This window comes from Equus quagga, chromosome 1 (assembly GCF_021613505.1).
Source record: "Equus quagga isolate Etosha38 chromosome 1, UCLA_HA_Equagga_1.0, whole genome shotgun sequence".
Lineage (NCBI taxonomy): Eukaryota > Metazoa > Chordata > Mammalia > Perissodactyla > Equidae > Equus > Equus quagga.
In genome coordinates, this window is record NC_060267.1 from 4,331,732 (window position 1) to 4,346,762 (window position 15,031).

At 38.4% G+C, this 15,031-nt stretch overlaps 1 protein-coding gene across 6 annotated transcripts in view; it reads right to left on the reverse strand.

Annotated features, from left to right (window-relative positions):
* IRAK3 (interleukin 1 receptor associated kinase 3) overlaps window positions 1-15,031 on the reverse strand; it is a 71,568-nt gene that overhangs the window by 35,365 nt on the left and 21,172 nt on the right. For all 6 annotated transcript variants that reach the window (XR_006885832.1, XR_006885831.1, XM_046644276.1 and 3 more), the window contains 4 exons: window positions 7,376-7,440; window positions 6,429-6,483; window positions 5,010-5,161; window positions 1,192-1,256 (listed from right to left, as the gene is read on the reverse strand). Coding sequence is in view for 4 of the 6 variants with exons in the window: in XM_046644276.1 (XP_046500232.1) it covers window positions 1,192-1,256; window positions 5,010-5,161; window positions 6,429-6,483; window positions 7,376-7,440 (337 nt within the window). In the remaining 2 variants the exon portion in view is untranslated. The remainder of the gene's footprint in view (window positions 1-1,191; window positions 1,257-5,009; window positions 5,162-6,428; window positions 6,484-7,375; window positions 7,441-15,031) is intronic.

Sequence of the window (15,031 nt, forward strand, 5' to 3'; positions counted from 1 at the left end):
CAAACAGGTATGAAATAACATATATATAAGGTTTTCTTGTTGCAGCACTATTTTTTAATAATAAAAAATTAGAAAAAAATCTAAAAATGCATCAATAGGAGAATGGATGATTAAATCACAACACAGCACACCAGAGAATACTAAAATAAGAACGAGAACAATGTATTTACACTACCTCTTGTGCGACAAGAGGAAAATAAGAAAACAAAACATATATATGCTTATGTATAACATATCCCCGGAAAGATACACAAGACACTGATGACTCTGTTGCCTTTGGGGAAATCAGCTGGGTGGCTGCATGGTAATAGTGGATGAAAATCTTTTCTTGGTTTACCCTTTTGCAATTTGGGAATTTTGAAATGTTCGAACTTCACCAAAAACACCTAAGCTTTATTTTTTATTTTACTTTTTTCTTTTTGGTGGGAGCCAAAAAGCAAATAAATAAAGCTTAAATATAAAAACCCTCTACTATTCCAATCTTGGTATAGTTTTTTGTTGACTAAATGATATATATTAAGTTTTTATGATTTTCCGGCCCTGGATGTAAAAGGAGAAGGATTTTGTGTAATGCCTTCCCCAACCCCCACTTCACATATTGGTTTAGAAAACATCTGAAAAGAACATTTTCTCTTCATAAAGGGTGATGAGTGAACTCTATAGGGTTAGGGGCCCTCGATGAGGCCGGCTGCACAGCTGCAGAGATGAATATATAAGAAAATGAAGTCATTCTCCTTTGTCTCCAAGGACTCCTAGGCGCATGAATGAATTCCCAGAAAATAATATGCACATCAAAAGCACTTGATTTCTTTGTTTAAATCTCTCTTCCTGAAGAGGGTTATCCTGATGAAACAGTTTCTTTACTGGAATGTCTCTAAGGAAGGGGAAATGGTAAAATATATACAATTCTAATGTTCTAAGAATTACTTTACATTCAGCCATGTTAGTCACACATGATTTAACCCACTTCCTTGTGACAGTTTCTTGTTAAAACATGTTCGAGCGAATTATGTAAATGGTCTACTTTAAAATGTATTCTAAGGAATATACCAAGGCAGATGTCAAAAATTTACCCAAGGTTGTACTATCCAAGCGGCAGTTATGACATGCCAACCACGCCAAGCTCAGAGCTGCAGAATCAAAGATGAAAACCAGGCACAAAGGGAGAAATTCCAGACAAGAGATACTCACAGTAGTAAAACTTCAAGCTCAGATAAAAAGCTCTTCCATTGTTGCTTACATTGCATTTTTTTCTCCTAAATATCACACAGAAACACAAGAAAAAAATTCAGGAAAAGATCTCTATTTCTGGGATTCTTAACTCAGAGTCTACAGTCTCCCTGAAATTAGATCAAGTTTTTGGTGTAAACGCAAATGAATATTTTTCTGGGGAGAGGATCCTTAGCTTTAATCAGATTTTCAAATATCCATTAACCCCAAACAATCAGAACCACCGCTCTCAGGCTGTGCTTTCAGGGGCCATTTCTATAGTTCGTTACTAGAACCATTGTTCTTGAATTAAAAGTTTTTTATGCAATGTACCATGTTGTCATATTTTATATTCAAACTCTTTCACCATATTTTGCACACATTTACACAAATTCAAAAATGTTATTTGTATTCAAAGAAAATCCCATGACAGTTAGAAACTCCCCACTTGACCTCACAAAGAATCCAGTTCGTAATAGCTGTGTTCCGGTAAGAAGCGATTACACTAACTCGGCATTTATGACTTGGTCATTTGCATGTGTTGGTTCAAGTTTACCTTTGTACTAATTTTGAAAACATGGGCTTACGAAGCAAATGAAAAATATCACTCCTTACTTCAAGGAGGCTTCAGAAGCTAGCCCAGTGCCTGACACACGAATATTTACTGAATAAAATAAAGAATTCAGTAACGTTGTACTGAGCATCTACCCTGTACCGGGCACTGCCCTCGATGGCTTCTTATGCCTGAGACCACTGCACGTCTCTGAATCTCAGGTGCCTAACTCCCACCACGAAAGGGTTAAATTAAGAGCACTCCCAGGCCCCTTGGCTGTGAGGTTCTGTCATTTGCAAGCTGTGGGACCCGGCAGTTTGTAGAGCTCTCTGTCCTCAGGAAGAAAGGGAGAGAAATCCAACAGGAATTCTGGAAGCTATTTTCCAAGTTAATCCAGGAAGTCAGAAACAATAAACTAGGCTAACAAATCATTTTCAAGGACCACTTTATGAGAATTTATATTTTCAAAAACCCTTGACCTGGGAGCCAAGTGGATTGGGTTTCAGGCCCATCTCTGACACTCACTATTTGTGACTTTTTCTCACTTAACCTTCCTGAGGTCAGTTCTCTTAATCGGGAAAATGAAGGGGCTGGTTTGCGTGTTCATGCTAACCCAGCATGCTTGCTACGCAAAGTGTGGTCTGAGCACGAGGAACGTCAGCTTCACTGGGAGCTGGCGGGAAATGCTGAATCTCAGCTTCCTGCCCAAATGTGCTGAATCAGAATCCACAGTGTCAGAGGATCTGCAGGTGATGTGGATGCACCAATCTAACAAATCCAGTACATTCCCTCTGAGAAAGGTTATGGAAGTTAACGACCCAGTGGCATAAAACTGCACTTCTTGTAAGAAATGCTCTGTGACTAAGGCTTCATTAAATCATCTCAGCTTTCCTGACAAGTCTGTGTGTGTGTGTGTGTGTTTGTGTGTAGGACTTTGTACAGTCTCTAGGTCATTAGTAATTTTGTTCCCTCCTGTCTTTTGACTACTAGTGATCAGTAACTAAATTCATGAAAAGGACATATGTACTTCACTCAATTCATCCAAAAACATTTATTGAGCAATGACAACAGGCCAGGCCCTATAATAAGGCTCTGGGATACAAACATAAACAAGAGCTCTTTAAAGAAAACCATCTCATCTATTGGGAGAGGTGCATGGAGAAATCAATATGTACTACGAGATAATGCTATGATCCTGTGGCTACACTTAAGAGGGTCACAAAAACCATACTGGAGGGGTTGGAAGCAATCAAGGAAATGATGATTATCTTGGAACAGGAGGGGAAGGAGATCTAGGGGCAAAGACATCCCATTTTGAAGCCAGATGCCTGGAAAGAAAACCCCCAGAAGAGAGTGTGAGTTGGTGGCAGCTACAGAGAGACGAGGAAAGTGGATGGATGGAGCCTTTGGGGAGATGGCCCTGGGCTCAACCATAAGAGAATGTACAAATGGGGCCAGGAAGACACCGGCCCTAAGAGACAGGTTTCAGTTAGGCCTCCTCTCAAGCAACCACGTTTTTTCTGTTGAATAGTTTTACCAGTCGATTGTTTCATGACTTTATTAGACCATTCGTCTTCTCAGGAATCTTGAGATGTTTATATAGAATTAGTGGCAAAATGCAACTTGGGGAAATAGAGAAATCAGGTTAATATTTTTTCTTAAAAAAAAAAAAGACCCTGTAATGTCAGCTGCAAAATAAGACTCACCTTAGACCCCTCCTACCCCCCCGTTTCCCAGCCCTATCTAACAGGTCACCAGATGTGGTCCATGTCATGTCATCTCTTAGGCTGACTTGCTCCTCATCATCCCCACTGCGTCTGTTCTGATGCTCAGTGGTGATCAACACTGGCTACACATCTCAACCACCTGGGAAGCTTTTTAAAAGTACTGATGCCTGCCTCCCCACCACTACTCTGACCTAACCGGATGCTAACGGGCTCATTTTTTAGAAGCTCCTTAGTGATTTTGAATGTTAGAGTTGAGGACATTGGTGTAAGCCTTATCCACGTCTTAGTTTACACATCGGAAATATCACTCTACCACGTCTTTCTGCCTCCAGTCTATTCTTGCCGTCTTTCCTCCAATATCTCCTGCACCTTCAGTCCATCATCTAACCTGGAATAAAGTTGTACTTCAAAAACACAAAGCTAGTCCTTTCCCTCTCCTACTTAGAAACCATCCATGGACTTAATCTATCTTTCCAGTATCATCTTTTGTCACTACATTCCCACCCCCAACACTAAACTCTACTCTACTGAATGATCTGTTATCCATGAGTAAGACACACGTGTTCATGCCTGCTCCTTTAGGCCTTTGCACCTGCTATTTCTCCCTCACTGCCTGCCAAAATTCTACTCATCCTTCAAAATCCAGTTGAAAGGTCACTTCCTTTCATCCACTTTTCCATTTGTTTATTGCAGAAATGTTCATTGAGGGTTACTCTGTGCCAGGCATCCTTCCGGGTGCTGGATGCGCCCCTCCTGCGGCTATCTTTTACATGCTCCCTTTTGGACAAATCTCTGCTAAAGTACTTCTCACACTGCAGTTGAATCTTTCTTTAGCTGGCTATTTCCCCCACAACGGAGAGCTCCTTGAGGACGGAACTACGCTTCATTTGTCTTTGCGTGCTCAGCCCTCAGCCACAGAAGTTTAGTAAAGCTTTATTGACTGTTGACTAACAATTGAGGACACAATGAGCATTCTTCTGGGTGTATGCACCCTTATCTCTTCCTGACTCCTGAGTTTGATCCATACCTTTTCTGCTTTGCTGGCTGCAGTCACCCAGTGTTTCCTAACCTCCTACTCTGATCTCTTCCTACCTTCCTATCCATGTGACCTGTGATAGAAGATAATGTATCGAGGAGCACCGAATGCTGACCTGTTGCATTGCCTGTGAAGCTGCCTGGAGAAGACACTGCCCATCCTAAAAACCATGAAAACTGGAGCAGACCAGCACAATCTGATCATCTTAAGCAAAGTCCCGAAGGTCCTACAAAGCTTTTCAGAAAAGTCTTTCCCATACAGTACATCTGGGGATGGAACGGATCTAACTTCCACATTCCTGCAAGACATGCATTCATTTCTCAGTCATTTCTCCAGTCACCTGAGGTCATATATCTTATTTCCATTTATGAAATTTTATTTTCAAATACACCTCCTTTCAACATTGATGAAAAATGACACGTTCTATATGAAATATGAGCAAATAAATGGAGGCGATATCCTGTGATAGTAATTCTTTCCATACCTGTTTAAATAATTTAACGGCATACGTTCGGTTTTGGATCTCCACTCTGTACACCTCAAAAATCTCCCCTTCTCCAATTAGGAAGTCTTTTTGGAAATTTTTGGTTCCTTCTGTGATGTTTTGAAAGCTGATAGAAGGTTTAAACAATATTCCTTAGGAAGGAAAGTAGGGAAAAAATAAGTTACTTTTCTCTTTTTAAGAATCAATGCCATCATTAGAAAGAATTAGAAAGAACCAGGACTTCCATAGAGGAAATCCATCAGAGCCCAGTGGAAAGTCAGGAGAGCAAGGCCCAGCCCGCCAAACTGAGCAAGCCATCCACTGTGTGCTCTCTGCACATTTACTCGGGTCTGTCTCCGCCATTCCACACAGCAAATGGCTTTTTAGGTATTTGAACAACAGCACTCTGATTCTATCACTTTCCCAAAGAGATCAGCTGAGGAGCTTAGTGAGGGAAACTTGTCCAAGACTCCGCGTCCTCATCATTAGATCAACAGATTCCTGTTGACCCACTATGGACCTAAAACCAGTTAAAAAAAAACTACCAAAGTGCAAATCTTGATATGACTAAACAATACTCCCCATGCATGACCAACAGAAACATTTTTCATGAGCCAAATCCTCTAAACGCCTAACTTATTTCCTCAGAGTAAATAAGGAAGATGCTTCAGCTTTTTAAAAATTCATCTAAAGCAGAGATTGGGAGAAAATGTTTAAAAGGTAATCAAATACAAATTCCAAGGGAAAAGCCTGGCTTAATCCCTCCAAGCCCAATTTTGGCTCTATTTCCACAATTCATGTTTGACTTAGACCTTACTGCTAAACCTCGAAGGACCAAAACCTTGTCTAACTTTTCCAGTTCTCTTTGGAACCAAAGAAGCATCAGATCTAGTGGCAAAGATTAGGCAAGGCAGCCTTAACTAGCCATTAAAGCTCATCAGGATGATTCTCAGGGAGAACTCAATTATTCTCCCTGCTAATAAAGTAGGAAAGTTGATATGGAAAAGAACTGGATTTTCATAGTGACCTTCAGCATTGCTCTTCACACATCTCTAAAGAGCACTGCAAGTGCTATAAAAATTTCTAAAACTATATAAAGCCCAACGTAATTTTTTAAATGTTTTCCCATGACACATAAAAATAGCAAATTTCACTAACAGAAAATAAGAAATCCCCGTAAGTGAAGAAACCACAAGTATGTTCCTCATTGGCCCATGGAGTTTTAACATGACAATAACATATCACCCATCAGAACCATGTCTCAGTCAAAATTGTGACTGTTTCGATATCCATGAAAATTTTATTGTGAATCTGCATAATAATGAATAGTTAATATGTTGATTGAATATTTCTCCCACTAAATTCACTTAAAGGAAAGCATGATTTAAAGAAAAGTTGGGTTTTTGGTTTTTTTCTTACCTTTTTCATTATGTTTAGGAATAAGAACATTATCCACTGTGACATTGGTTGTTTCCTAAGAGAAGAAACACATATTAAAGTAATTCCATTTCATAAGTCCAGAAAGAAGAGAACCTCAACAGAAATCCAAAGCTCCCCTGGGACTATACAGTGCAGTAGAGTGGAATCTAATTTAGGAGAAAGCTAGTAGAAAGCAAAGTTATTCACTTCATTCAATAGTATTCATTGCCATATATATTTAAGGCTTCCATACCAACTCTAAAAACTCAAGTATCAATGTCATAGTCCATTACAGTCAATTTTTTTTTTTAAAGATTGGCACCTGAGCTAACAACTGTTGCTAATCTTCTTTTTTTTTTTTTCTGCTTTATCTCCTCAAACCCCCCCCCCCACCCAGTTGTATATCTTAGTTGCAGGTCCTTCTAGTTGTGGGATGTGGGACGCTGCCTCAACGTGGCCTGATGAGCGGTGCCATGTCCATGCCCAGGATCCGAACCCTGGGCCGCTGCAGCGGAGCGCGTGAACTTAACCGCTCGGCCTCGGTGCTGGCCCCTACAGTCAATTTTAAATGACTTCTACTGCTATAAAAATGATCACTGCTAATTTGCTCTAATAACAAATAGCAGCAACATGCAGAACGCCACCTAGAACAGAAGAATTAAAAGCTGGGTTAAGACAAAGGTGTAACTCAGAACACTCTTAATAGTTCTAAGTGTCCTCTCTGACAGAACGCCGAGAGGAGAAAGCTCTCAATGCTTCAAACAGCTACGAAGCTCTAATTTCCTGAATCCCCAACTAAACAAAGAATAATGAAAGAACTAAGGCTTTTCTGGTTTTAAAACAGTATTTGCACATGCAGCATTTTTCTATCTGATAATTTCATTCTTTATGCTCAATTATATATGCAACAGAGTTCAAGGGTCATCATCTATGCACACATACTCTACCTTGGGTAACATGCTTGGAAATCCATCTCCCAGGTGACTCTGCTCTGAAGGATTCAAGGCTGCTCCTGAAAGAGAAATAAGGGGAGCTGGATACAAGAAAAATTCTGTGTTCCTAATAAACATGTTTTTCTTTCCTTCTTAGATTATGAAAATAAACACCTTGATAGTGATGTCCATTTCTAAAGCTCAGTGTCATTTCCATTGAATGGTTACAAATGTATGTATGTGAATAGCTTCCTAATGGCAAATATTATAACAAACACACTTTTGTTCATTTAAAAATTAATACCTACCTTAAATTATTGCTAGACATCATTACAAATATTAAAGTATAAAGCCAAAAATTGAAAGAATAAAGCAACACTGTTATCAGCTTTTTGTACATATATTTCAAATTTTTACAGTTATGGGATTATACCTCCCTTAGTTTTTTTTTTATCCCATCTTGTGCCATAAGGTATTAGAGGTGTGTGTGTGTGTGTGTGTCTATGTGTGTGTGTATTATCAACCACAAACACCCACCACCCCTCCCCAGTTGTAGACTATAACTTCTGTCTGTTACAGTTCTGTCTGGGCTGAAGTAGTCTGTGTAGCTTCCTAAAAGATTAAAACCCTGCAATATTTTGCCATCACTTCTAACATTTTGGTTCAGGCTTTAGAAAAATTCTATTTCATCTTCTATTTTTTCTTAGATTGTGTTCTAATGTTTCTTAAATTATTTTTCTTAGAAGATTGGCAACAAAACATAATCAATTAATAACAAACTTCCTTGAACAACACTATAAACAAATTAGACCTAATAGTCATCTATAGAACAAAACAGAAGAATATACACATATTTTGCAAATGCACACTGAACAGTCTCCAAAATAGACCCTATGTTAGGCAATAAAATGAGTTTCAGTAAATTTGGAAGGATGGAAATCATACCAACCATGTTCTCTGACCACATGGAATTAAAGTAGAAATCAGTAACAGAAGGAGATTTGGGAAATTCACAAATATATGGAAATTAAACAACAACTCACAAATAACCAGTGAGTCAAAGAAGAAATCACAAGGGAAATTAGAAAATACTTTTAGATGAATGAAAATTAAAACACAACATATCAAAACTTATGGGATACAGGCTCAGAGTGAAGGGGTGGAGGACAATACTTCAAGCTAATAGCAAGGAAAAAAAAGCAGGTGTTGCAATTCTTATAGCAGACAAAGTGGATTTCAAAATAAGACAGGTAAAGAGAGACACACAGGGACAATATATAATGATCAAAGGGACACTTCATCAAGAAGAAATAACGCTTATAAATATCTATGCACCCAACATAGGAGCACCAAGGTTCATAAAGCAGCTATTAACAGACCTAAAGGAAGATGTTAAAAACAACACAATAATAGTAGGGGAGCTCAACACCCCACTCACATCAATGGACAGATCATCCAGACAGAAAATCAACAAAGAAATAGTGGAGCTAAACGAAAAACTAAAACAATTGGACTTAATAGACATATATAGATCACTTCACCCTAAAAAAGCAGAATACACATTCTTCTCAAGTGCACATGGAACATTCTCAAGGATAGACCATATGTTGGGAAACAAGGCAAGCCTCTACAAATTTAAAAAAATTGAAATAATAACAAGCATCTTCTCTGATCATAATGCTATAAGGCAAGAAATTAATTACAAGAAAAAAGCTGAGAAAGGCACAAAGATGTGGAAACTAAACAATACACTACTGAACAAGCAATGGATCATTGAAGAAATTAAAGAAGAAATCAAAAAATACCTGGAAACTAATGAAGATGATAACATGCCATACCAACTCATATGGGATACAGCAAAAGCTGTATTAAGAGGAAAATTCATTGCAATACAGGCACATCTTAACAAACAAGAAAAATCCCAAATAAGCAATCTTAAACTACACCTAACTGAACTAGAGAAAGAAGAACAAACAAAGCCCAAAGTCAGCAGAAGGAGAGAAATAATAAAAATCAGAGCAGAAATAAATACTAGTGGAACGAAAAAGGCGGTAGAAAGGATCAATGAAACAAAGAGATGGTTCTTTGAGAAGATAAATAAAATTGACAAACCCCTAGCCAGACTTACAAAGAAAAAAGGGAGAAAGCTCAAATAAACAAAATCAGAAATGAAAGAGGAGAAATAACAACAGACTCTGCAGAAATACAACGGATTATAAGAGAATACTACGAAAAACTCTATGCTAACAGAATGGATAACCTAGAGGAAATGGATAAATTCTTGGACTCCTACAATCTCCCAAAGCTCACTCAAGAAGAAGCAGACAATTTGAACAGACCAATCACAAGGAAAGAGATTGAAAAAGCAATCAAAAACATCCCAAAGAATAAAACTCCAGGACCAGATGGCTTCCCTGGGGAATTCTACCAAACTTTCAGAGAGGATTTAATACCTATCCTTGTCAAGCTATTCCAAAAAATTAGGGAGGATGGAACACTTCCTAACACATTCTATGAGGCCAACATCACACTGATACCAAAGCCAGACAAGGACGCCACGAAAAAAGAGAACTACAGGCCAATATCACTGATGAACATAGATGCAAAAATTGTAAACAAAGTTTTGGCCACCAGAATTCAGCAATTCATCAAAAGGATCATACATCATGATCAAGTGGGATTCATACCAGGGACACAGGGATGGTTCAACATCTGCAAATCAATCAACGTGATACACCACATCAACAAACTGAGGAATAATAACCACATGATCATCTCAATAGATGCCGAGAAAGCATTTGACAAGATCCAACAGCCATTTATGATAAAAACTCTGAACAAAATGGGCATAGAAGGGAACTACCTGAACATAATATTGGCCATATATAACAAACCCACAGCCAACATCATACTCGATGGACAAAAACTGAGTGCCATCCCCGTGAAAACAGGAACGAGACAAGGATGCCCTCTATCACCACTCTTATTTGACATAGTACTGGAGGTCCTGGCCAGAGCAATCAGGCAAGATAAAGGAATAAAAGGAATCCAAATAGGGAGGGAAGAAGTGAAACTCTTGCTGTTTGCAGACGACATGATCTTATATATAGAAAACCCCAAAGAATCCATTGGAAAACTCTTAGAAGTAATCAACAACTACAGCAAAGTTGCAGGGTATAAAATCAATTTGCATAAATCAGTAGCATTTCTATATTCTAACAACGAAGTAACAGAAAAAGAACACAAGAACACAATACCATTCATAATCGCAACAAAAAGAATAAAATACCTTGGGGTAAATTTAACTAAGGAAGTGAAGGACCTACATAATGAAAATTACAAGGCCTTTCTGAGAGAATTGGATGATGACATAAGGAGATGGAAAGACATTCCATGTACATGGATTGGAAGAATAAACATAGTTAAAATATCCGTTCTACCTAAAGCAATCTACAGATTCAACGCTATCCCAATCAGAATCCCAATGACATTCTTTACAGAATTAGAACAAAGAATCCTAAAATTTATATGGGGCAACAAAAGACCCCGAATTGCTAAAGCAATCCTGAGAAAAAAGAACAAAACGGGAGGGATCACAATCCCTGACTTCAAAACTTACTACAAAGCTACAGTAATCAAAACAGCATGGTACTGGTACAAAAACAGGTGCACAGATCAATGGAACAGAATTGAGAGCCCAGAAATAAAACCACACATCTATGGACAGCTTATCTTCGACAAAGGAGCTGAGTGCATACAATGGAGAAAAGAAAGTCTTTTCAACAAATGGTGCTGGGAAAACTGGAAAGCCATATGTAAAAGAATGAAAATTGACCATTCTTTTTCACCATTCACCAAAATAAACTCAAAATGGATCAAAGACCTAAAGGTGAGACCTGAAACCATAAGGCTTCTAGAAGAAAACATAGGCAGTACACTCTTTGACATCAGTATTAAAAGGACCTTTTCGGACACCATGTCTTCTCAGAGAAGGGAAACAATAGAAAGAATAAACAAATGGGACTTCATCAGACTAAAGAGCTTCTTCAAGGCAAATGAAAACAGGATTGAAACAAAAAACAACCCACTAACTGGGAAAAAATATTTGCAAGTCATATATCTGACAAAGGCTTAATATCCATAATGGTAAAGAACTCTCACAACTCAACAACAAAAAATCAAACAACCCAATCAAAAAATGGGCTGGAGACATGAACAGACATTTCTCCAAAGAAGATATACGGATGGCCAATAGGCACATGAAAAGATGCTCATCATCGCTGATCATCAGGGAAATGCAAATCAAAACTACACTAAGATATCACCTTACACCCATTAGAATGACAAAAATATCTAAATCTAATAGTAACCAATGTTGGCGAGGTTGTGGAGAGAATGGAACCCTCATACACTGCTGGTGGGAATGCAAACTAGTGCAGCCACTATGGAAAACAGTATGGAGACTCCTCAAAAAATTAAAAATAGAACTACCGTACAATCCAGCCATTTCACTACTGGGTATCTATCCAAAGAGCTTGAAGTCAGCAATTCCAAAAGTCCTATGCACCCCAATGTTCATTGCAGCATTATTTACAATAGCCAAGTCATGGAAGCAACCTAAGTGCCCATCAACAGATGAATGGATAAAGAAGTTGTGGTATATACATACAGTGGAATACTACTCAGCTGCAAAACAGAACAAAATCATCCCATTTGCAACAACATGGATGGACCTTGAGGGAATTATGTTAAGTGAAATAAGCCAGTTAGAGAAGGATAATCTCTGTATGACTCCACTCATATGAGGAATTTAAAAATGTGGACAAAGAGAACACGTTAGTGGCTACCAGGGGAAAGGTGGAGTGGGGGGTGGGCACAAAGGGTGAAATGGTGCACCTACAACACGAATGGCAAACATTAATGTACAACCGAAATCACACAAGATTGTAACCTATGATTAACTCAATAAAAAAAAAAAACTTACGGGATGCAGCAAAAGCAGTGCTTAAGGGAAATTTATAGCTATAAATGTCACCTTAAAAAAGAAGAAAGATCTCAAATCAATAACCTAAACTTGCACCTTCAGGAACTTGAAAAAGAAGAGCAAACTAAACTGAAAGAAGCAGAAGGAAGGAAAGAATTAAAATTAGAGTGGAAATAAATGAAATAGGAAATAGAAAAACAAAAGAGCAAATCAATGAAACCAAAATGGGTTCCTTGAAAATCTCATAAAATTAACAGTCCTTTAGTTAGACCGATCAAGAAAGAAAGAGAGGAGACACAAATCACTAAAACCAAAAACAAAACAAAACAAAAAAACAAAAGAGAAGACATAACTACCAGCCTTACAGAAATAAAAAGAATTATAAGGGAATACTATGAACAACTGTATGTAAAAAATTAGACAACTTAGATGATAGAGACAGATTCCTAGAAAGATACAAACTACTGAAACTAACTCAAAAAGCAATAGACAATCTGAATGGACCTTTAACAAGGTAAGAGATTGAATTAATATTTTACGACTTCTCATAAAGAAAATTCGAGGTCTAGATGGCTTCACAGGCGAATTCTTGGTGGTGGTGGTGGTACCATCAAGTGTATTCCAACTTCTAGTGACCCTGTGGACAGCACAGTAGAACCCTGCTCAGCCTCTGTGTGCCATCCTCTCACCTTCCAGCATTATATCAGACAATCCTCCTCTGCTATTCATAGGGTTTCTGTGGTCCATTTTTTCAGAAGTGGGTGGCCAGGTCCTTCTTCCTAGTCTGGTCTAGAAGCTCCACTGAAACCAGTCCACCATGGGTGACTCTGCTAGTATTTGAAATCCCGGTGGCATAGCTTTCAGCATCACTGTAACATGCAGCCACCATATGTAGACAATGGCAAATGGGTTGTGTGGTTCCCCGACCAGGAAATGAATCTGGGCCACGGTGGTCAGAGTGCTGAATCTTAACCACTAGACCACCAGGGCTAGCGAGGTGAATTCTACCAAGCCTTTAATGAAGATTTGACACAAGTTCTTCAAAAATTCTTCCAAAATAGAAGAGGAGGTAACGACTCCTAAATCTGTCTACGAGACCAATATTATCCTAACACCAATGCCAGACAAAACACGACAAGAAAACTATAGAATAATAACTCTTATGAATCCTCCACAAAATATTAGCACAGCAAACCCAGAAACATATGAGAAAAATTATATAACATGACCAAATGGGATTCATGCCAGGAATCCAATGTTGGCTTAATACCAGAAAACCCACGAAATCCAATGACCTAAAATGATAAAAACCCTAGGAATAGAAGAGAATTTCCTCAATTTGATAAAGGGCATCTGTGAAAAGCCCACAGATAACATCATCCATAATTGTGAAAGACTGAATGTTTTCCCTTTTAGATCAGGAACAAGAAAAGAATGTTTCCTTTTGCTACTTCTATTTAACATTATACTACAGGTTCTAGCCAGGGCAATTAGGCAAGAAAAAGAAATAAACATCCTAAATAAGATATGATTGTGTAGAACAAAATTTGAAGTTTGGGGGCTGTAAGGGAACTAAAAGTCATTGCCCTTTTGTTGCTCATAAAAAGAGAGACAATACTTCATTGTCATATGAAATTGAAGATTCAAAATGGCTCATCTAAGAAGCCAGCAGAAAGCTGTGGATTTCATGTCAAAACTAGAAAACAACTGCTGATCACTGAAATATAAATGCAAAATGTGATATGTAAGGACATGCATGCCAGGAATATAATGACGGCAAGTGAAGATTCTAGTTTCTTGAACAACTTGCCTCTATCCTGAGACCCGCGGGAATGTTTTACGGATGAGACGAAAGCACCTAGTGGCAGACACCTGATTGCAGGAATAGTGACTGGGAAGAAATACAAGGCCTTTCTCAGCAGGACTCACAAGAAAATCTAAACCTACAAAGTGATCTCTGGAGGCTGGCAAATGAAGGGTAAAAAATTCCTCTAAAGTGAAAACCATCCCACCAAACTGAACGATTTTAGGGAAAGGTAGACAAAAATGGATATTTGGATGGATAAACGATTACTGGATCACAGATAACTCTGTTCACGGTAGCAACAAAGAAAAACTAGACCTTTAGATGCCTTTTCAGTTGGGAGCTCCAAGTCCTAACTCAGTGAGTAGGTCACGGGAGATGCCTGTTCAGCAGGCTGCACGTAACGTTCCCAATGAATCAGCACACTGCTGCTTTTAATAAGCTATGCAATTAACATTTTTAAGACTATAATGCAAAGCATGCACTCAATAAATTGCAATTAAGTAATGCTGTTTTCCTCAGCAAAGGACTCACAGCAAGTGCTGGCCTCCTCTTCATCGCAGATTGACCTAATTCCTGGGACAAGGGCAGTAAATAACTGTCTTTCCACCAACTAGCTAATCTCACATTTTAAAAAGTGAAATCAATTTTGCATGTGCAATAGACCAGGAGGCAACCAAGAATGTGGAATTTCTGTTTACTCACAGTCCACATCATTCTCTGCTGCATAAATAAACCACCTGGAGAGTGGAAAGATACCTTAAAATCTATTCCAGAACACTGAAGCATAAAACATACCCGTGTGTCCTATCAAATTGGTGTGAGTTTATATCGTGTGGGTGGTTTCAGTGGCTGGAAAAGGCTCAGATAATGAAAAGGCATT